The sequence below is a fragment of the Rosa rugosa genome, chromosome 5, assembly GCF_958449725.1.
Source record: "Rosa rugosa chromosome 5, drRosRugo1.1, whole genome shotgun sequence".
Lineage (NCBI taxonomy): Eukaryota > Viridiplantae > Streptophyta > Magnoliopsida > Rosales > Rosaceae > Rosa > Rosa rugosa.
The window spans coordinates 47,483,647-47,506,161 of NC_084824.1; the positions used below are offsets into that span (position 1 = coordinate 47,483,647).

Consider the following 22,515-nt stretch of genomic DNA (forward strand, 5'->3'; position numbering starts at 1 on the left):
AAAAAAAAAAAAAAAAAAATGTTATAGTTGATTCCTTGCACATGAACTTGTTCTCATTTATGACCTCAGTTCGGCTACTTCGATTGGATTACAACCCCACATTGATTCTTGTTCACTATTCATTCAAGATAAGTGAGCACCTATTTTGTTCATGTCTACATTCCCTAAGTTGGCTGGCTACTCATGGTACTCATTTTTCTTGTATCTAACGCTGTAAGTGAGTAAATTGTTAAAATCTTCGCTTCTGCTCGTTTCATTAATAATCACTGACTTTCATCAGGGATCTGGTCATGACTCATTGCCTGCGTCACATTCAAGTTCATTTTTTTTTACTAGCTCAGTTTGAGGGGGAGTTGTCTCAGAATATAGTAGTTTGAGGGGGAGTTGTTGTTATTCTTTTTGTTTTTGTTTACCTTGTTCTACTTCTGCTATTCCTGATGAGAATGTTCGTGTGGAGGATACTGAGCCTGTTGAAAATGTTGTAGAAGATACTGCTGATCTGTGTGTTCCATTCTCTGTTGACATGGGAAGCTATCATTTTTCTCTCCCAGCTGGTGTCTGTATTGAGTATATTGAGTAGGACCCCCTTGCCATTCCTAGACAAAAAGGGGGAGAAGATGATCTAAGTTCTCTGGATATTTCTGATGTTTTTGTGACTTTTGTTGGATGTTAACTGTTGACGTTTTTGAACTTTGGTTAATTCAATTTCAGTTGCTTTTTACTTGGTATGTTGTTTGTTTGTTTCAGGAGCAATGGAAGTGTTGGATATGATGGAAGATAGATTCTGAGAGTCTAGGATTAGCAGAGCGTAGTTTTGTATAGGAATGCCAAAGGGGGAGATTGTTAGTACATGTTAGTACAACATGTGTTGTTGGCATTCCATTAACCACAAAAGTATTCATAAGCCATGTGATGATCTTAATTATATATTTCTATGTGCTCTGCTTTGAGATGGTGACTTTTGCTTTTTAGGCATGCACATCGAAGTCTACACATGTTTGCTGTCCATGCAGGTTGTGCGCTGTGATCTTCTGGTGATTTGTTAGTATTAACATATTGGCAAGGAGAGGCAATATCCCATTGAGATGGATCCGGGTGAGGAAGAAAATCTTGAAGAGGTAATTAATATCCCCTTGAGATGGATCCGGGTGAGGAAGAAAATCTTGGAGAGGTAATTAATATCCCCTTGAGATGGATCCGAGTGAAGAAGAAAGGTGAAAGCAACCATATCTTTTCCTTGCTGCCCACTTAATTCAATCATGGAGACCTTGCTGTCGTAAATGAAAAGGGAAGGACATGGCAGCTAGGTTCTCCATCTTTCTATCATGGAAATCTTGCTGTTAAAGAAAAGGTTTCGATCTAGTAGCCTTGCTGTTAATCTTAATATCCACTCAGTGCAATCATGAAGACCTTGCTGTCAAAGATAGAAGTAGGGAGCAAGTGCATCTGGACCTCGTGGTCTTACTCCAACCGAGCTGAAGAAACTTGGTTATTGTTCCTCCTATATATATAGGAGTTCTGTGGTTTTTGAGGTGGTGTGTCTGAGTTCAAAGTTCAAGAGATTAAGTTAGTCATGAGTATATTTCATTCTTGATATTCTCTTGTATTAAACACCGATGAGTTCAGTTGAGAAAATCAACTATGTTTGAGTTTTCAAGACCGATGTTTTCAAGACAAGTGGAGCACATTTAGAAGCTGTAGACAAATTACTGAGAGGTAGTTCAACTGGCTAAAAGAGTGTAGCTAGAGATAACCGAGTCCAGAGTTATCCGAGAGGTTGTAAGTGTACCTTGTATTTTGTTTACTATTTTATAGTGTGTGCTTAAGCACTTGGCCCGAGGCCCGCAGTTGTTTACCTCACTTTTAAGGGTTTTACTGCGTAAACATTTTCCTGTGTTCTTTACTTTTCTGTTATTTATTCTTATGCTTGCATATGGTAAATGCTTTATACTGTTGGTTAGGGATAGATAGGTTTTTCCAATCCCTCAACAACTTCCAGGAAAATTGATTGCAAATAATTGTTTAAATAATTGTTAATTGCCTATTCACCCCCCCTCTAGGCCATTCACCCCCCCTCTAGGCCATTCTAGTACTTTCATTATGAATGCTACTGGAGCATCAGTTACAGCAGATTCCAGTGTCCGTACTATACATAAGTATCGCGACACGCTTCCCAGAGACAAGTATGTGTGTTCCATCTGAGATTCAGCTTCCCCTCCAACCACTGAAGACTCTTCCAGACATACTTGGCAACAGTTGAAGTCGTTGAACTCACTAGAAGAGCTGAAGACCAGGGTGGCTTAGGAGGCTATAATACAATAAAATATTGCAGATCAGGAAAATGCATAAAGCTTTATCTTGCAACAATTGCAGCAAAGGGCAAATGTCCATACCTCGCCGTTTCTTGTTGGCAGTAGGAGTGCAGATTATATCTCCTCCTACTCCAACTGTTGCTTCCGATCACCCGCCAGGACCCTATTGAGATATACAACAAAGAGTTGATGTCAGAATATCAGCTGTTCAAAGGTACAAAAGATAATTGTCTTTTTGATTACTGGGATCATTGCAAGCAAATAAAACAAATACAAAATAAAGATAAAAAAAAAATATTATAATCCTCCAAAAACATCAAAAATCATCGACAAGGTGTTCAATTTTTGAAGAAAATTCGATTTCAGTTTAAAAATAAATTCCAGCGCCATAACTCAGATCGTGTAAAATGGATCGAAAACAGAATTGATGGATAGAGTACCTTCTCATGCTCTTCGATTTCTCTGGGGGATCTCCCGCTAATAGTCCTGAAGGGCTAGCCCTATATTCTGATATAAAACAAGGCAGAGTAAGAAGAGAATGAGGAATTGTTAGTGATAGTACTATCAGACCGATCCAATTACAAGATTAATGGTATAATGAATCATTTAAAACCCTAACGATCAACACCGACTAAAGAAATGTTAAAAACCTGGTAGATCATTGATTCGATGAAGATTAATTGAGAGCCCTCTCCCAGATCTTGGTCTTTGAAGTTCATCCCGGGATTCTGCTGGTGACCAGGTATTCACTCCCTTACAGGTAACCATCATCCTTCTTGGTTTGTTCTGTATACCTTATTCTCCGCGGCTCTATTTAAACACGATGGGAAGGTTCGAGAGAAGGTGGTTTTGAAAAAAAACCCTAAATTTGGGCGATCTATAAAAGATTAAAAGGTATAATGTGTGTGTCCCTGTTTTTCCTGTTTTCCTTTTCTGTGATTTGTGTCTTATTAATCAGTTAGTCTTTTTGCTCAGATTTTTTCTTTAGGGTTGGCAACATCTTTTTAATAAGAGAAAAATTCAGATACCCTCCCCAAACTATTCTGCCAAGGCCAATTTGATACCCAAACTCTCAAATCACATGTGATACCCAAATACCTAAATTGGCATCAACGTGATACCTCCGTCAAAAATTTCTAACGGTTCCGTTAAAAAATGAAGTGGCAAGCACATGAAGACCAAAAACAAAGAAAAATACCAATTTACCCTTTTCTTTTGTTAATTCATTTGTTTTTTCTTTTTCTTTTTCCTTCTTCTTCAGCTTCTTCTTCAGCTTCTTCTTCTCTGATGATCTGGGAACTGTCCCAGAAAACTTGACATCATCATCATGAGGAGTCGATGATGCTTAAGCCTACTTTACTACTACCCCAGCTTCTCTCGTCTTTTCCATCATCCTCACAAACTCAAAATCAAACCCAGATAAATTCAGTATGTCATAAACCCAGATAAAACATTTTGTTCTATCTCCATCATCATCACTCAATATAATCAGATCTGTGAATTTATATGAAGAAGGCCATGAAATTCGATTTGTAGTTGTTAGTGACCCCAATTTGACCCCTTCATTATCTCTCTCTGTCCCTTATATTACTCCAGTAGTACTATTACTTGCTATTGATGTTCTAATCAATCACTCCACCATCAGAAAGCAAGCAAATAATGGGCTAAAACCAGGGAACTGATAATGACCTTTAACACTTTATCTTTTTCTTCTTTGCTTATCATCTAACATCTACACCAGCAAATCAAAACCAAAGATTGAGATCACGAAAAGAAAGCTCTATAACTGATCACTCAGCTTATCGCACGGATCCAACATTTTGTGCAACTATTTTGAAGATCTAAGACAGACCCAGATAAGAAAAACGAGTGAATCGAACTGGGTCTCCACTAATTTGATCAAAGACACAATGCTCTTAAATGAAAAAAACTAAGATTGAAACAAAAGGGGCAATCGGTTTCCATTTGGCATACAATGGCAAGTCGGTCCTCTTGCCATCCTTGATGTTCCTCCCCGCGAAACCGGCTGTGGAGAAGCTTGTTGCCTTGCTCTCAGCTCAGATCCCATACTCCGGAAGCCAAATGCGACCTCATCGACCTGCTAATCTTTCGCCTTTTTCGAATCGGAAACTCACCGCCCACTGATTGGGATTGGGGTTTTCAAGGCCGTCGGGGCTCAGGGGCTCAGATTGGGATTGGGGCGGTAACTGTCATCGGGGCCAAGCTCGCGTTCGAGGCCGAAATTGGAATCCATTTTGGGGTGGGTGGTTGGTGGCTGTTGACTGTTGACGTCGTCAGGTGTGGGTGCGGAGGTCGGTGTGGGTGCGGAGGACGAGGACGCTTGAGGTCGAGGTCGGTGTGGGTGGGGAGGACGAGGTTGGTGAAACCTAAGGACTGGAGCTTGCGGATGATGGCGGAGCCGAATTGGAGAGGATATCGGCGGGGTTAGTGATGGTTTGGGTGGTGGAGAAGGAGAGGAGAGAGAGGAAGTGGAGAAAGAAGAAGAAGAAGTCAGGTTGAAGAAGAAGAAATGAAAAAAAAAAATTGAATTAAAAAAAAAAAAAAAAAAGAGGGCAAAAAGTCCATTTTGCCCCTTTTTTTTTGCTCACGTGTTTGCCACATCAGCAAACAGACGGGGCCGTTGGATTTTTTTGACGGAAGTATCACGTTGATGCCAATATAGGTCTTTGGGTATCACATTGATACTTTTGAGAGTTCGGGTATCAAATTGGCCTTGGCAGCATAGTTTGGGGACGGTACCTGAATTTTTCTCTTTTAATAAATGCTTTATATCTTTGCGTACGGTGCAGATTGCTAGCCTGTAGAGAAAAATGTCTAAAAGATTTTTATTTATAGCATATTCAGCAGATCTATTATTGAGTTATGAGTGCATGCAAGTTTTTGTGAATTTAAAAAAAAACAGATTACGTGCATGACTATCAACGTATTTATTTGAAACTCCTTTTTAATTTCATGCACAGAACGTAAGTTAAATTATTATTAATTTACTTGGAACTAATAAATTTGGTTATGATATCATTGCATATTTCACATTAATTAATGAGTACTTCTTTGCAGGATACGCTGAGAGGGTTCTGGTTTATGGTGACAATTTATGCATGAGCTTGGTGCATTGTCAAGTGCATGCATCGAGCATAAATGCATGGTCAAATTCATCTATTGACCTTTTAGTGTTCTTGGGTAATTAATGTGGGAGATGAGTGGTTGATCATGAATGAGCATTAATGAATGGTCAAATTCATCTATTGACCTTTTAGTGTTCTTGGGTAATTAATGTGGGAGATGAGTGGTTGATCATGAATGAGCATTAATGAAGTAACTCTAGAAATTTCTATCAATGGTACAAATAGAAGAAGCTTGTGTGGAGGCAAGCAAGATGACAAGAACAAGTCTAGGGGTCTTCAAGATGTAGAAGTTAGGAGGAGTTGTGTTTAACGGTGTGTATAACTTTTGGGGTAGAATGATCTTCTAGGATAAGAGTGAGGGTGTACAAGGGGACCATGTTGAATACAAGGCTCGGGTCGGGAATAAACTTGAGTGCTCGAGTTGTGTATAAACTTAAGTGGTGTATATCTTATATTTGTAGTACTGTTTATACACCTTATTTTGCTTATTCGGCCCTGGATCTTACGGAGCCAGTTCATATCATATACGACACGACCGGGTCTGATCATAGAAAGGATTCTCTTCAAACGAACCAGCCTATCCTCTGTATGGGGCTTACGCGATGGTTGGAAGTTGGAACAAAGACACATTTTTGTTGTTATTTCAAATGTGGCCGACAAAGACATATCTGCACGGCCCAATCAATAGTTCAAGTCACACACTCTCATAATCCATTTTATCTTTGGAGAAGTCATAATTCTCTCATAGTAAAGATGGAAACTTTCCAAAGACGTAGGCATGAATTTTGACCGATCCTATTTTGTTATCTTCTTGGTGTGGTTAATTATTCTCTTCATCTCTACTAAGTACTCGATCACCGGACAGGGGATTAATTTCCCGACATTACAGACTTCAAAGCTTTGGTTATGTATACTTTGCGGTGACTTGGGTTTACATGACTTGGGTTTCTTTTGCGGTAATGTGTACCATGTGATCAGTAGGAAAACCTCTAGTGAGATGAATAGGTTCTCTAAAATAATTTTTGGTTCAGAAGACAAAGTTAAGGAAGTCATAATCGTATTTAACCAATTGGCAAAAAGGCCAAAATTCTAGTGTAAATTAGCCATACCAATTTGTGGTAAAGAACAATAGCAATACTGAAGGTAAAGGATGGTGAGATACTGACATAGTTTTCCTGCTACTCGTATTATTCTCAAATAAAAAGAGTAAAAAGAAGATTATGTAACTTGCCAGAATAACTAATACTGTTCATGAAATACACATATTTTCTTCAATCAATAAGTTTATGTAACTTGCCAGAATAACTAATACTGTTCATGAAATTAAATCTTATTCATCGTGGAATATGTGAAGTATATAAGGGTGGAGATATAAAAAAAAAAAAAACATAAAAATAAATAAATAAATAATCAAAAAAGTTTATGTAACTAGTTTGCAGTTGTAAGTCATGGAAGCTAAAAAAGAAGAAAGGTCGCCAAAAACTGGACTAGTGAAGATGACAAATGAAACTACACTCCAGGTTATCTTCTTAAGGCGTCGCTCCGGGCTCTTTAAAAACGCATCTGAACTGTGCACTCCTTCAGCCACCCGAACCAGCTTCACGCTTTGGTTATGAACACAGACATCAACCAACATTTCCCAAGTCCCAATTGCATTATGGTCTGGTTCGCGGAGAGAGAAAAAAAAAACCAAATATAAGTATCAATTGTTCAGATATACAAAACCTAATAATCTTTTTGATTACTAGGATCATTGCAAGCAAAAAAGAAAAATTTGAGACAAGTTGTTTAATTCTCGACTAAATAAATTTGATTTCAATTACTGGAATTCATAACTCAGATGAAACATATGGATAAAGCAGTTACCTCCTTGTGCTCTTAGACTCCCATACCAGCCGTGCACTCTTTTCTTTATCTATCAGGACAAAGTAATAGGCAACGTGTTGAGGTGAAAAAGGAAAAAACCTGCAGATCCTTATCGATCACCTGTTGAGGTAACTCTCGACCAAAATTTGATTTCAATTAATAAATAAATTCGAGGACCATAACCCAGATCGAGTGAAAGGATAAAAAACAGAATTGATGGATAGACTAACTACCTCCTCTGCTCTTAGACTCCTCTTGGGGAATTCCCCATCAACAGTCCTGAACATAGGACCAACAGTATTCTGATATAAAACAAGGAAGAGTACCAAGAGAATGAGAAATTGTTAGTGATAGTTAAGGGTTCTGACGGACTAACCCTATTCTGATAAAAAAACATGGCAGAGTGTCAAGAGAATGAGGAATTGTTAGTAATAGTAATATCAGATCGATCCAGTTACAAAACTAAAGGTAATAATGAATCAATTAAAACCCTAACGATCGACACCGAGTAAAGAAATGGTTAGAGACCTGGTAGATCATGGATTCGATTAAGATTACTTGAGAGCCCTCCTCCCAGATCTTGGTCTTCGTCGTCGTCTTCTTCCAGAGGTTCTGCTAGTGACCAGGTATTCAGTCTCTTACAAGTAACCATCATTCTTCTTGGTTTGTTCTGTAAAACTTTTTGTCCGCGGCTCTATTTAAACACGATGGGAAGGTTCGAGAGAAGGCGGTTTTAAAAAAAAAAAACCTGTGGGCGATATATATAAAAGGCATGTTCTCTGTGTCCCTGTTTTTACCTTTTTCCTTTTTTGTGATTTGTCTCTTATTAATCAGTTAATTTTTTTCCTCAAATTGTTTTTGTAGGTTGGCAAAATCTTTTACAATAGAGTTTATATTTTCGTTTACAGTACGGTGTATATTGTGGTGAAAATCGATGAGAAAACTAAAGATTGTTCTAGTTGTATTCAGCAAATTCAGTAATTCACCGAGTTATTATTATGCAAGATTGCATGCACGTTTGTTCTTATTAATAAGAATAAACGATTCCGTGCATGACCATCTACGTATAAATCTAAAAGTTAAAAGTTTTTCTGTTTTCATGCACAGCAAGCAAGTTAAATTGAAATGCTCATGCCAAGAAAAGAAAATACAACTCAGGTTATGAATTACAGGTAAAATTTCATAGTGTTTCCTTGAAGAGCTTTGGTGTCATATGACCGAGTCTCAAGGACGAGTATAACAGCCTATCCTAATAATAAACATAAACAAGAAGCAGTAATATGCCAAAAGGGTTTTGCAATTTGTAGAGTTGTGCAAACGTTGTTGATGTGGTGGCGGCAGCAGCAACCGGAATTGGTAGCGGTTGATGGTAGTGCCGATATACGTGGGTCATGCTAGGTGGTGGAAAAAGTGCACCGCCAGGACGGAAAATAATGGTGGTGGCAGATCCAACCCAAGAGTCAGCAGGTGCACTCCAATATGCTCTTTCTAAAGCAGTTTTTGACAATGACGAATTGATCCTTTTCCATGTCGAAAACCCTAATTGGTGGCGAAACACGCTCACCATGTTCCTTAAGAAACCTGGCCTCATGAATTCAGGCCCTGCCAGCACCAGTGCCGGTGCCAGTGCCACCACATCCGTAGACGAAAGCTTTGGAAGAGGGGACATGGAATTTCTTGAAGAAATGAAAAGTGCATGCAAGATTTGCAAGCCAAAAATCCGCGTTCGGATTGAGAAAAAGGCGGTGGTGGAAGGCAAAGACAAAGCAACCATTATTCTAGATCAAAGCAAGGTTCTTGGGATCGATATTCTGATTATAGGACAACGAAAGAGCCTTTCTACAGTACTTTTAGGGTAAGTTTTTCCAGAAACTTCTCTTGCATTTGCTCTACTTTCGTTTCTGATCTGTGCATGCATTTAAGGATCTTCCCAGGAAATTAAAACAAAAATATTTCATACCTTATTGTTGATTATAGTTTCTTGAAAGCGCCGTAAGGACCGATCCGGTGGCCGGAGGCGAACACATTAATTACACAAGACATTTCATACATAGCTAAACTCAGAAGCTAGTAACCTTTAAATCATTTATAAGCATTACATATGAGAAGTAGTTTTTTGACATTTGCACAATCATACCCATGTCTGAAAATTTTGGGGCCCGAAGTGGTTGCCAAACTTTGCTCCATCCGTGTTGGTTCGGAGTGCCATACAAATTTCACTTTATGCATTGTACCTATTCTGACAGATATAGGCTGCATGGAGCATCGTCGCGAGGGATAAAGCCTATAGACACAGCAGAGTATTTGATTGATAACAGCAACTGCACTTGTGTTGGAGTACAGAAGAAGGGACAAAATGGAGGTTACCTTCTCAACACAAAAACCCACAAAAACTTCTGGCTTCTGGCATAGCACTCAAGTTGCCTGAGAACCACGCGTTCTTCATGTCAAGTTAGCTTTTTTCGCCGTCGGTCTGCTGCTTTACAATGTGATTTATCATTTTTTGTTGGCAAAGCAGAAACAGATCATTAACAACTTCCGTTCACTAAATCGGTTGACTGCAAGATTTAGTGAGCGTGACGAGCCTTCTCTTGTTCTCTCTTGGTTAAGTGAGCTATATGCATGGTATTCTTCAATTCATGTGCCCAAAAGATAGGCTGTACATACTAAACAGTGATTTTTTTCTTCTTTTAAAAGGAGGATCAAAGGATTTCACTCTTACCCCTATAGTGACTCGAATTCAAGACTTGGATCCTAAGTAGTGGTTTATAAAGACCTACTAAACAGTGATGTCTTTATAAACCAACCTGAAATATGTGGGGGCAGAACCAAAAGAATGAAACACTAGAAATCGCTTTCTTTCTTTTTCTTTTTCTTTTTGTTTTTGTTTTTGTTTTTGTTTTTGTTTTTGTTTTTGTTTTGGTTGAGAAACCATATTCAAAAAATGAATAATTTATACTTATAATTAGAGAGAGAAAGAGAAGCTGTGATGCAGAGAAGGAGAGTCACACAGCCAACTCCCAACTTCAGAACATAGCTAACACCCTGTTAATGTAAAACAAAGCCTATGGAAGCTAGGGTCGTGCTATAGGCACTAATATTAACAACAGAATTCCCGAGTTTGTGTTGTACTGTAATTCATGCAACTTTAGCTCATAGCTAGCCTCTACAATCTGCTAGCTTATGCAACCAAGTGCCAGAAAAACTGTAATAGCAACACCAAATGAGTATTGATGATCGGGTAAAGACTAAAAAATTGAATAAATAGTACATTATCAGTTACAAGATTTCACCCCATCTGCTGGGGTGATAAACTAGATGAGTGGAGCAACAGAGCAAAAACAAAATTGTTGCAGCCACTACTACAAGTGCATACATATACAGATTGCAGAAATGCTAACCACTCTCCTTTAACCTACCAAAAGTTCAATGTACAAAAAGAAACAGGAGAAGGTTTATGGACAAACTTTCACACCTTCCAAGGAAATGTTGGAGGTGCCAAAATTCCTATGTTTACCATCAGCCACATTACTGAGATGGAAGCCTTGATTAGGGAGCTGGTTGATGAGAAGAGTCTCTAATTGGCAAGCCAAGCTCTTCCCCGGGACAGTGAAATAAAGAAAATTTGCCTTTTGCATTCCTTCCTTTGAACGATGTGTGCGCACCCGACCCTCCAAATCATCCGTCTATGACAACAAGTTAGATGCATTAGACAGGCATACTTGCCAAAAGCAAACTTAAATAATATACAGGAAATTATACCGGTTAGCTAATGACTGAAATAAACCATTACCGACATCTAGTAACAGAGCAACCTTAGTACTAAACTTACTGATAATATTTTGAGTTTGATCACGGGAATAACTGAACAGAATTTAAGTCGACAAAATGTACCTGTCCAACATATAGTTTCCTATCAGGTCTGAAAATCACATACACACATGAAGCACCTACGGTAGATGGAGGTGGCTGTTCCCTGACATGAATTGGAACACACTGTATATCAGTAAGTTCTGATGTCTTTTCGTTGTCGAGCTCAATCAGCTTTTTTTGGCAAATCAAGGTGATTGCACTCTCAACCTCCTTCTGTAAGACTTCCATATTGTTCACTGATCCTGTCCCATCGACAGCTTCAACTCTTGGACTACTTGATTGAGGATGAGACCTATCAAAATTATTAAAACCTGTGGAACAGAACTCTTCTAGTTTTGAGTCAATCTTTCCTCGAATCACCTCCTTCGCATAAACTGAATGGTACAGGCCTTCAGCTCTTTCAATTATTGTTTCAGGAATTCCTTCCTTCTTAGCCGTTTCAAATGCAAGGCTTTCTCTACATATGCCGTCCATCAATTTCCAGGTTGGTTTTGGTTGTCCATCAACATATACAGTTCCCATTGCTTTATGCACCGTATTCTTTGTATTAAGAGGCAAGCTAAATATCCCGTGCAAGTGAGTAGATATGATACCAAGACATCCTATTGCATCAAGAGTTTCAACAATACTACCAGCAATACATGTTCCCTTAGCTGTTTCTGTTCCTCGACAAATTTCATCTACAAGTACAAGGCTTCTTTTAGTGGCTCCAGAAACAATAGACCGAATTTCTGCCATTTCCACCTGAAAAATTGAAACTGGGTTAGACGAGCAGTGTGCAGTGCTATAACTATTGAGTATCGCCCTTGTTGCCAGCATGAAGAACTTAGAGAATTAGGAGCAACTGGACCTAGCACAAAGGTACCACATTGCTTCCTGACGATAGGCAATGAAAACATAGCATATGATAATACCGTACCTGAAAGGAGCTTTTCCCATCAGCGGGGCTGTCATAAGATTTCATGTGAAGCATAATAGAATCAAAATGAGGAATCGAGGCAGACTGTGCAGGCACCATAAACCCACAAACTCCAAGTAATGCAGCAGCACAAATTGATCGTAGCAGACTTGATTTACCACCACCATTGGGTCCAGTTAAAAGGAACAATGATTGCATATCCACAGTGTTATTTACAGCGCTGCCTTCTGCTACATCCAACCAGTATGGTGATAGACCAACTATCACCATTCTATTTTCTCCCCTCAATGGTTTCACATTCTGCGTCCAATGCTTTTATATAAGACATCCAAATATAAAAACATGAAATGATACGGATATTAATATATGTGGAGCTGCAAGTCCACCAAAAGAAAAAATACATGGCGAAGGCATCATGATGATTTCAATACTACCTTAGACCAACTGGACTCTCCAAGGGCAGGAAAAACCCATTTCCTTCTTCTCCCTTCACTGTCACATATTAATTGCCCAAAATTAGAGAACAATGCATACCATTAAGCAAGTGGTCTCAATTTGAACAACAGATTACTTGCGGTACAAAAGTTTCATCTAAAACAAAAAGGATGCAAACAAGGTAGGCATCTAACATGTTGCTAACAGCTAACAAGCTTAGGAATTTATCAAACCTACGCTTGCCTAACAGCTAAAATTTTGTGTTTCTTTCATGAAAGCAACTAACAATATCAAGAACCTGCAATTGTCTAATTCAATGAACAAAAGTCCAGTATATCAACCGCTTGAACTTTAGCAGAACTAAGAAACTAACCTCATTGCCACAGGGGACTAAATGTAATATCTGGAACTACGTAAAAGACATACCACGGAAATAAAGCATAACACAGATTTAAAATATCATATATATACTTGAGTCAGATCATAGGAGTATTATTAGAAGCTCACTACAGCCATAGAGAACCAACCTCACATGAGCAAATAATGCCTTTGCAATAACTAGAAGCATTGAGGCAAAGACAAGGATATTGATCTTTGCTTGTAAGTCAGAAGAAAGTTCTCTCAACAACTCCAAAACCCTTGTTTTTGCTTTCGCCCCTGCTTCATGGTACCTGGAAGAGAAAAGAGCAACTCTTACTTGAGCCCAAAATTCATAATATAAAACTAATAGAAAGAACTAGAAAGTAGGTGTCCCAAATTGAAGAAGCACCAATCTCACATCAGGAAAGTTGCACACCTTGTTAAAGCATCCTCCACTTTCATTGTAGTAAACCACTCTTCTCCGACCTTTCTACCTTTTGAATCTAAAGCAGGTTTAAGCTGTTTAATTTGTTCTTCCCCAGGGGTGCCAGCCCAAACAGCTGGAGCAAATCGTTTTCCCTTAAACCAAACAGCTTCATGCTCCCGCGCATATAATATTTCCCCCTTCGGGCCTCCAAGTGGAGCTGTGGTAGCCTTTATTCTAGATACAATGGGCATGAAATCTTCAGTGACCTGCAAAATGTATTTGTTTATGAAGTTCGAACATGAAAACATGTAGAGCAGTGTTCACCTAGTGACCAGGTGACCAAGGATTTGTGGTCACTCACCTTTGGATTTACTATCAAGGGCTTGAATTAAATACAAAAACCTAAGTGTTATAATTTCAACCCTTGATATTTAATCCAAGGGTGGGTGACCACAAAATTCATGGTCACTGGGACCAAGAACACATATGTATCTAAAAACATAAAACTAGAAGCACAAAAGCAAAAATACACTTTTTACTTTTTTTAGGATGACAGTTGACCAAGTGACCAGATAGAGTTAATAACAGAATGATTCTAATAAGATGTCTTGCAAAACATCCTGCAAATATATCGTAGACATACTTATTTCCATTTACTTGTGCTTAGGGGTATACCAAAACATGCTAAGGCCATTATTTTTATCTACTTGCACACCAAATCATGACTTAATGACTAGTGATAATAAAAGAAAAATAATTATCTCCAAAAGCATATTTCTTGTACATTTGTGGATTCAAATGATACCAAAGCTCATAACAGAAAATATACATCTTTAGTGTCAAGTCAATAATAGGCACCACAAAATCAATAATATGCAACAACAAATTACAAAAATTTTAGTGAAGATAGCATCAGGGACCATATTAAGTTGGGCATAGCCAGACCAAAAATTCATGCAGCATAAGTAGCTCAAACATGTGTGTGTGTGTGTGTGTGTGAGAGAGAGAGAGAGAGAGAGAGAGAGAGAGAGATCAAAGAAGTTTGATAGGTCCATCATCAACTTTAAGCATATTAGACAACAAGTAGCCAAAAATGACTCAACACAGTCAAGCAAAACAAAAACGGTGATAGCCTCAAAATATTGAGAAAACAAACTATGCAATGGGGGAAAGAATATTTTTAGGTAGTGTGTACTTTAAGAATAATTTATAATTTACAGTAAAATTGGAGACATGCAACATTGTCATGCAAAGTTGATTCTGGAGACTTACTGCTAGGGATAAGGCCTCAGCAGCCTTTTCCACTTCTGCAAATGCCTCCTCTATATGGATTCTCTTTATACGACCCTTCCAAGAACACTCCATATCCTCGAAAAAATCGCTAGGAACAACAGGAAAGGAACTAAGGTTTTGATCATGTTCACCATCCAGGGAGATCATTTCACCAATTCTATCAGAAGCGCATTCACATTCATTAACCTGGCCAGAAATGAATTAGTATCGTACCCAAATAAAACAAAGATTTCAATTTACACCTAAGAATTAGAGCCATAATAATAGAGTTATAATTCTTCAACCATCAAAATAGTGTAAAGTGCTTCTGAAATTACAAAAATAGAGGATATACCAAATTTTTTAAGGCTGTATGCTCTACAAAGAAATTGAAAATTAAATTTTTGTATAATAATTTATAACCATAAAGTTAAGACCCCTAAGAGTGAGATAAGGACAGTTTAATGCTGGATATGGGATGCTTCATGGATCTAAATAGAATTCTGTAAGGATCATGCTATACAATCTTTGTAAACTAAGATGGAATAACATAGAATTTGACTTTTGTGTACTTTGATTGATGAGCAGCAAATATTAGCATTCTTCAAACTGACTGTACCAACATAATGGCTAGGTAAATATATAGTGATTATTGAAGCTTTGAACAATGATAGTCTCATGGACAGCAAGGCTTCTAATTTTCAGGAATCAGGAGTAATGAATCAACCACATCAGGTTTGGAAGATGTTATTCATTAACTTATATTTTTCCTGTTGTCAACAAGGGAAACTAAGAAGAAAACATTAAATTAACTCAACCAATTGGTTCTACTTACTAATGTCTCAAAGTCAATTTTCAACCCAGTCGCCACCCATGTAGGATCCATCAACAACTTCAGAATCTTACCCAGCTCAGGATTTTTATGCATGTGCAGTATTTCATCGAGAACATTTTTAATTCTGCAAAACTCAATATGATTGGCCTCCCTGAGTTCCAGAAGTTTCACCAGCTGGGGGAATATACAACAAAAGAAATTTTAGAGTTTCCAAAGACAAGTGCACAAAGAGAGACCTCTACATAAATGCATAGATATGCATTTGTGTCTAAGCAGGTATGCCTATTCCATAAAACATCTATGTACACATTTAGAAACTAGCAGATGAAACAAACTGTCACCACATCAATTTTTTTCTACCCCTAATACATTTATGTGGTGTACAAACATGGAATGCAAAAGAATGTGGTTTTGAGCCCCTGACGGAAAACTAAAATATTACATCATTCACCTTCTGTAGTGAACTAAGATGAGTGAATGGATATGAACTTAGGAATGACCCATGACCTTCTGTTTGGTTATAACAGAACTTGAACATATGACCAACAACTACTTTGGAACAAGCCAGATTGATTAATTCCATTAAACCAGAATTGATCTTTAATGCAAAAAGTAAACAAGCTAAAGGAAAGAAACCAAATACCAAGTAAAAGTTATGCTAAAATCTAACTTGTTATCAAGGTTAGAATATAACCTTTGCAGGTGAAACACAAGTGAACTCAGGAATCGAGCAAGCAATGCTGCTCATAAGTCTGCATGTTGCTGAATTACAAGTAAAAAGGAAAGAAAAAGTAAAACACTTGTCAGAAGATCATCAAACAAAATATTATTTAGGGACTGGATAATCTAATACAAGATCAACACAAAAAATTTATCACAACTCACCTTGAATTGTGGAAGATATATCATAAGGAGGAGGATTAAGAAGAAGATCTCTAACATACCTGGGAAATCAGAAACTAAAAAATCTAAGCAAACAAGTATAAGAACAGAATGTACACAAACAGCCACACTGGTGTACCGTACCATACTGAAAATGCAGAATGAGCAACTGAAATATATACACATGCACTGTACCATACTGAAAGATTAAAATGTTTGATAAAAAAGAAAGAGTAAAATAAAATGATAAAACAGTGGTGATAAATATACACATGCACACAAAAACAAGCATGCATGAACAAACAAACCCCCACCTTCCCCCCCCCCAAAAAAAAAAAAAAACACCAAGAAAAAAAGATATTGTGTAATATCCGTTTTAAATAAGTGAAAACAGAAAAGCAGACAAATTGTACTTACAGTACAGGTAGGCCTGAGCAGTTTGAAGGAAGCAACACCTTCAACAAACAAGGTATTCCCTCAGTTGGTATGGCACCTGGAAATATGAAAAGACAGATCAATATCAGACTAAGACTTGAAAATGTCTTCATATCATGGAAATAAAATCAAAACTGTCCAACGCAAACTAACCAATTTGAGTCGCTGTTCCTAGGGATAGGGGCTGGGGTCTGTTTTCTGAAGACACAGTGACATTCCTAAATGTAACTTCATTATCAAGACCATATAAATCTCTAACCTGAGAATGGTCAAAATAAAAACATAAGTATATAACACATCTCTTTGCCAAACGCAATTATCTCACATATATGCTAACAAAACAAAAGGAAGAGCCCAATGATAATGAGATAAGTTAACCTTAGACAAAAGCTCAAACACAGGATTGCCTTCAAACCATTCAAAATGCCTACCGCTACATTCTCCCCATAGAAGGCCTCCCTCACCAAATTCACCCCAACGACAAGTGCCTGTAATGGAGTCTCTTGATGTAATTAAAAGTCGAGAAATTATCTAAATAATAATAGGAGCACGATATGCTGACTATATAAAGTGACTAGAAATAAATTTTTCATTTACAGATTGAAGAGAAAGAAGAAATGAATCCCCCAAAAGTTGTTTGGGTCTAATTAAGGTTTCGGAAACCATCTACAAGGCATGTGAAGGCAGAAAACCTTCAAAGGCATACAATAACAGAAACATAACTCAAAAGGCACCAATTCCAACAGTTTTACACTTCACTTAGCAGAGAAAGGTGAAGCCTCAACCAAAATTAGACACCATCTACTCTTCCTATACTTCAACACCAAGAGGCCAACAAGCAATAAATAATAGTATCGACATTTTTCTATAGATACAAAGAAGTTTAAATAACCTGAGAAATTGTTCCTCAATGACGTATGCAGGAATAAATGATGGTACCGACAAGTACGGAGCTTAGCAACCAAGGCTTCTTCAGTCAAACCATCCTCTGACGAATAAGTTTTCATGGTTTCCAATACAAAGTTAATGCAATAACCTCTAGCAGAACGAGATATTCCTGCCACATATATTTTACAAGTATTTAAGATAATCTTATAGCCATTGATTACTATGCTAAACAGAAACCAACTTGCAGCACTGATAAAGTGACACCATTATACAAATTAATATTTTAGCATATAAGAAGGGTATTATCAAGAAAAAAAATCATATAAATATGAAATTAAAAAAAAACGAGAATTAAAGGTAATATCTACTGGAATAACTTTTTAATGTAAGAAATATGTTCATACCAACTACAGGCATTGGTTCTGGAAAGTCAAGATCGTGATCGACCCCAACAAGTCCGAAAACGTAAGGACTACCGGGATGTGCATGCCTGAAACACTCATGAAACAAATCAGATACAATTCATGCATGTCATGATTTTTCAACATCAAATTCGAAAAGAAAAACTTTTTCCAGGAGACAGTAATTATGATACATCAAATCTCCATTTTCCTGACCCTGTATACCCTCGGATAAAAGAATATGGACAATCATGAGAACATCTACTTTTCACTTCTATGAAATACTAAATGTTGTTAAAAACTGACAGCATTATTTGAGTTTTCCATGAAGCAACATGTGTCAATGAGTCTTGAAAGGAAACGTGACTAATGAGAATGTTTTAACATTAAACATCACCCGTACTGAGAGTGTCAAATCAGAAGAGAGCAAACATGCTTCAGAGTTGGAATATATGTATATATGTCCTTTTTTTGGAACAGGCAATTAAATTATTCTGTCAATCACTTCATGGAAAAGTCTAGAAACAACGAACATTATCTCTGTGCTTTTCTTCTAGATGTTCTGTTTCTTCTCAAAATAAATGTAATATATATACACATATATACAGTTCATTTAACAAATCAAAGATTAAATTAAAACAAGAGTCATTGACAAGTAATTACCCAGATATAAAACGACCTTTACGGGAACGCGCTTGTGTTGGACCCTGAACTTCTTCCACTATGCACTACATGGACAGATGGACCAAATATAAACATTCAACATCAGACTTTTGATAAAGTTAATGCTCTGACATATGCATGTATGACACAAATATGATTAAATAAGACAATGAATGCATACTACAGCACTAAAGCCTATACTAAACCTAATAATAAATGCAGGGATGAACGCCCAATGCAGCATGCCTCAGTTTTGCACAGGTGAACATGTACTATTAGGGACTCCAGTCCACAAATGGAACACAAAATAATGGAGGCCAGAAGCAAAAGCTGAATTGCATATTCCACAGTAGTAAAGGGGATATATTAAATGGATGCTAAAACTCCAATTTTGAATTCCACGACCACAAACAATGTAAAGTACATATCAGAAAAACAATACTCACCACTGAAAACCCATTCCGTGTCAGATCATCCAAAGTTTGTCGAAGATTCTGTAGATCATATGCAAGGAAGCATTGAGTCCCAAATAAAGTAAGCACATGGTTATACATACTAAGCAGCAGAAATCAGAACAATTGAACTAAGAAATGATATGCAAAAGAAAAAAATGGAAATATATTGCTATTGCAATTATTTAACAAGTTCCCAAACATTTCATTCCACAACTATGAAAAAATAAAAGCACATCTGAAGGACCTTTTTAAGCATCTTATATTTTCTAAGAAGAAAAAAAAGTCTTTACTTTAATTCACACAGATGTCATGGCATGATTGGCTTGCTAACAAGGCCCCATGTTTGCTGTTTGGCATGCCAGTTATGATCCCAAAACACCTTTCTCTATCATAAGAGACTTCATTTAAACCATCAGGCAAATCATCCTCTTGATCCAACCATGGGAAATACATTCAACACGTCATCAAAATAAGTAATACCAATGCAAATGACAGTGGCTTTCAATAAGCACAAAACCCATTTACAAAAAGACCAGTTTGTAATAATTAGGAAAGAAAATGACCTGTTCAGAATATGTGAGCGGAACAAAACATAAAATGTAAGGAACTATAAAGTTCATACCACAACTGGGCAACCAGCTCTTGGGATACTATCTGAACGCAGACCCCCAAAAGGATTCAAACCTGCATATTCAACCAATACACAAGCATCTATTCCTAAGGCTTCATAAAAGTCACCAACCTGGAGGAGAAAAAACAAAGGTTAATTTTAACACTAATAACACTCTGCACCCATCACTAACTTAAAATCGATAAACATCTAACGAAAGGGTACAGTTATTAACACTACCCAATAGTCACTCTATACTCCGTTCTTATTTTCATTTGATATAACTTTATCCTTTTGATACCCATAATACCTCCCCTTTTCCTTTTGACCACTGAAATGAGAAAGAGTATTATGGATAGTTGAAATGAGGAAGTTACATATAAAGGAACAAAAAATAAAATAAAAGGGAGTGTAGATGACCATTGGGGAGTGTTAATGACACTATACTTAAGAATATCGAAAGATATCTGAAAATTTTTGTGGGAAACTCGATTATAAAGATGAAAAAGTCTTGTAAACAATTATAAAGGAGAAAAAGCTTCTACCAACAAAGAGAGCTAATAAGGAATAGTTGCATACTCTGCAGAGCAAAACTTCACGTGGAAACTTTGACTTGAACTGCAAGATCTCCGAATTGAGTGTTCCCTCTTTCAGACTATAGCAAAGAATTTTACTCAGTGAACTTTACAAACAAACGAATGAGTCTTTTTTTTAATCTTCCAAGACAACTGGTCATTTTTTGTTTCTAATTCATACAAAGCCTTCTCATTTCAAACCTTGTAACCAGAAATATTTCAGGTACAATAATCACTGGCATTTTTACCTAATACCCAACCCACAGTAACAGTGTGATTTGAAGAAATTACAAATTGGTTTCATTATGCGAAGACTTCTTAAAAATAGCTGTAAACTATTTCAAAAGGAAAATCGCACAAGAAGATCTGACCTCCCATTTTTTAAGTTGACATCCAAGCCTAGCAAATTAGAATAATCAAGCCTTTTCACCAGCTGGACAGTTGAAGGCTTCCTGCACAACTGCATCCTCTGGAGATGAAAAGAAACTGACCTTAGAAATATTATGCCTGATGAAAGCCTGTAACGAAAGAATAACAACTTGTCCGAGTGACTTAATAAAATATAAGTAGCACACCTCCTTCCACCACAATATGTTAGAAACAGCTCTCTCATCCAGGAAATCATTCAAGGCATTAAGTTTCTTGGTAGTTTTTCTGCTTCCTCGTAAAACCTTTTGGTCTTTGAAACAATGAATCCTCCGAAACTGTCCACTGTTTACATTTGCACAACAAAATGCTTGGTAAAAAGAAAGAACCGAACATGAAATTTGAAATTAAAAGTTGACATAATTCACAATCCCTTCCCTAGACATTTCCTCTGTTTCCAAATCCTTTTCAAAATGGTATGACAGAAACAGTAAACAGACAACACTTGGAATTTTTACCCCTTCAATACAGCATATGCTAAGAAGTGATGGATTTAACATACACATACAGAGAGAAATGTTCAACAGTACATCAGAAACTCTTAGTATTATTAACTCGGGGTGATGGTGACAAACACACAATGCATATACGGAAGGTTCAAATATTTTTCCTTTTATTGTTTCTGTATCAGCTAGCTCTAAAATTTTTTTACCATTTTGGTCACATGCAACGCTTCTGAAAGATAATATCCAAATCAAAAGTACCAAGAACCCATCTTTCAAATTCTTTGTCAAATGAACAAAAGAATCAAACTTTAGGCAATCTTATTCCGTTAAAAGTATCAAACTTTATTCAAGATTCCAAAGAATCTTCCTATAACAGAAATTTCAATGAGCCAACCCAATAAACCATATACAACATAATAAATTCAAATTCAAATTCAAACTAAAAATCTGAACTTCAAGTGATTACGACAGCAATGGTATAGAGAGAGAGAGAGAGAGAGTACATGAGCATCGGAGAGGGGCTGACGGAGCTGCATTTACGAGGAGGGGAGCGGAGAAGAAGTGCCAGAGGACGGCAGACGACGCCGTTTCGAGTGGCCAGCCAATACATAGCGAGGCGGTGGTGGTGGTCGGCGTGTACAGGTTTTTGGAGGATTTGATTTTCTAGGGTTTTTGAGAAATAGCGAAAGCTGTGGCTGACCTTTCTTTTCTGGCGGGAAGCAGAAGCAGCAGCAGGAGAAGAAGAAGAAAAGTTACTTTGGGGACTGGAGTGAGTTTGGGTTGGGAGAAGTGAAAGGACAAGGACACGAAGTGGGGTTGTGTTCAGCTGCGGATCATGTCCACGCTTCAGTTCACTTGTCCAAAAATACAACACAAGACACGACAAGTGTTTTCACTTGTGACCTTGAGAGTCCTTTTTTTCTTTTTCTTTTTGTCGACGAGTATTTTGGATATTTACAAATTCAGACCTCCAAAATTAGTATCTAGACCTTATTTGGTATACATGCGTATATATGTATGGAATAATGATTCTCCGATTTGATTGGATCAATCTATGCATAGAACTATTGCGGACTTCTGGATATGTATGTTGAGTAATTAGTATTATTTGGATTTGTTGAGTATTATTTAGATCTGTAATGCAAGACTTGTAGTTGCCCTTTTGTGGAATCTGTTCACTATTACAATTATGTGCTTACTGATGGGTGAATGGGTGGAAATATGGTTTCTTTGTATTCTATACCTCATTATCGGGATTCCTGAATCTTATCTTTTGTGGTTCCATTGAC

The 22,515-nt window shown here is 37.3% G+C and overlaps 2 protein-coding genes and 2 long non-coding RNA genes across 4 annotated transcripts; 1 reads left to right on the forward strand and 3 right to left on the reverse strand.

Moving 5' to 3' along the window:
• Positions 1-853: 853 nt before the first annotated feature.
• Positions 854-3,184, reverse strand: LOC133710808 (uncharacterized). The gene is made up of 4 exons (XR_009846867.1): positions 2,963-3,184; positions 2,753-2,819; positions 2,394-2,475; positions 854-2,308 (listed from the first exon to the last, which is right to left on the reverse strand). It is a non-coding gene; the product is annotated as an uncharacterized LOC133710808 (long non-coding RNA).
• Positions 3,185-6,821: 3,637 nt separating this feature from the next.
• Positions 6,822-7,973, reverse strand: LOC133708364 (uncharacterized). The gene is made up of 4 exons (XR_009845782.1): positions 7,853-7,973; positions 7,558-7,626; positions 7,325-7,444; positions 6,822-7,120 (listed from the first exon to the last, which is right to left on the reverse strand). It is a non-coding gene; the product is annotated as an uncharacterized LOC133708364 (long non-coding RNA).
• A 630-nt stretch (positions 7,974-8,603) lies between these two features.
• Positions 8,604-10,192, forward strand: LOC133709513 (uncharacterized). Its single transcript, XM_062135285.1, has 2 exons — positions 8,604-9,179; positions 9,571-10,192. Exons 1-2 carry the CDS (start codon positions 8,716-8,718, stop codon positions 9,734-9,736), a joined length of 630 nt encoding a protein of 209 aa, XP_061991269.1. The 5' UTR covers positions 8,604-8,715; the 3' UTR covers positions 9,737-10,192.
• Positions 10,193-10,552: 360 nt separating this feature from the next.
• LOC133709509 (DNA mismatch repair protein MSH1, mitochondrial) lies at positions 10,553-21,980 on the reverse strand. Its single transcript, XM_062135284.1, has 22 exons — positions 21,730-21,980; positions 20,930-21,065; positions 20,726-20,823; positions 20,359-20,434; positions 19,792-19,911; positions 19,161-19,208; positions 18,715-18,779; positions 18,055-18,140; positions 17,655-17,819; positions 17,141-17,250; positions 16,916-17,021; positions 16,745-16,820; positions 16,331-16,389; positions 16,140-16,207; positions 15,446-15,619; positions 14,611-14,817; positions 13,348-13,604; positions 13,079-13,222; positions 12,551-12,608; positions 12,117-12,416; positions 11,219-11,941; positions 10,553-11,010 (listed from the first exon to the last, which is right to left on the reverse strand). The coding sequence occupies exons 1-22, from the start codon at positions 21,834-21,836 to the stop codon at positions 10,780-10,782; spliced, it is 3,414 nt and encodes a 1,137-aa protein (XP_061991268.1). The 5' UTR covers positions 21,837-21,980; the 3' UTR covers positions 10,553-10,779.
• Between the last annotated feature and the right edge of the window lie 535 nt (positions 21,981-22,515).

Excerpts from the sequence above, each read along its gene's own strand:
- LOC133709513 (XM_062135285.1), top strand. The coding sequence starts at position 8,716 with ATGCTAGGTGGTGGAAAAAGTGCACCGCCAGGACGGAAAATAATGGTG. Across the intron at positions 9,180-9,570 it reads CTTTCTACAGTACTTTTAGG|ATATAGGCTGCATGGAGCAT; the intron begins GTAAGTTTTTCC and ends CTATTCTGACAG.
- LOC133709509 (XM_062135284.1), bottom strand. The coding sequence starts at position 21,836 with ATGTATTGGCTGGCCACTCGAAACGGCGTCGTCTGCCGTCCTCTGGCA. Across the intron at positions 18,780-19,160 it reads CACGGAATGGGTTTTCAGTG|TGCATAGTGGAAGAAGTTCA; the intron begins GTGAGTATTGTT and ends CTGTCCATGTAG. Across the intron at positions 16,821-16,915 it reads AGGAACAGCGACTCAAATTG|GTGCCATACCAACTGAGGGA; the intron begins GTTAGTTTGCGT and ends TCATATTTCCAG.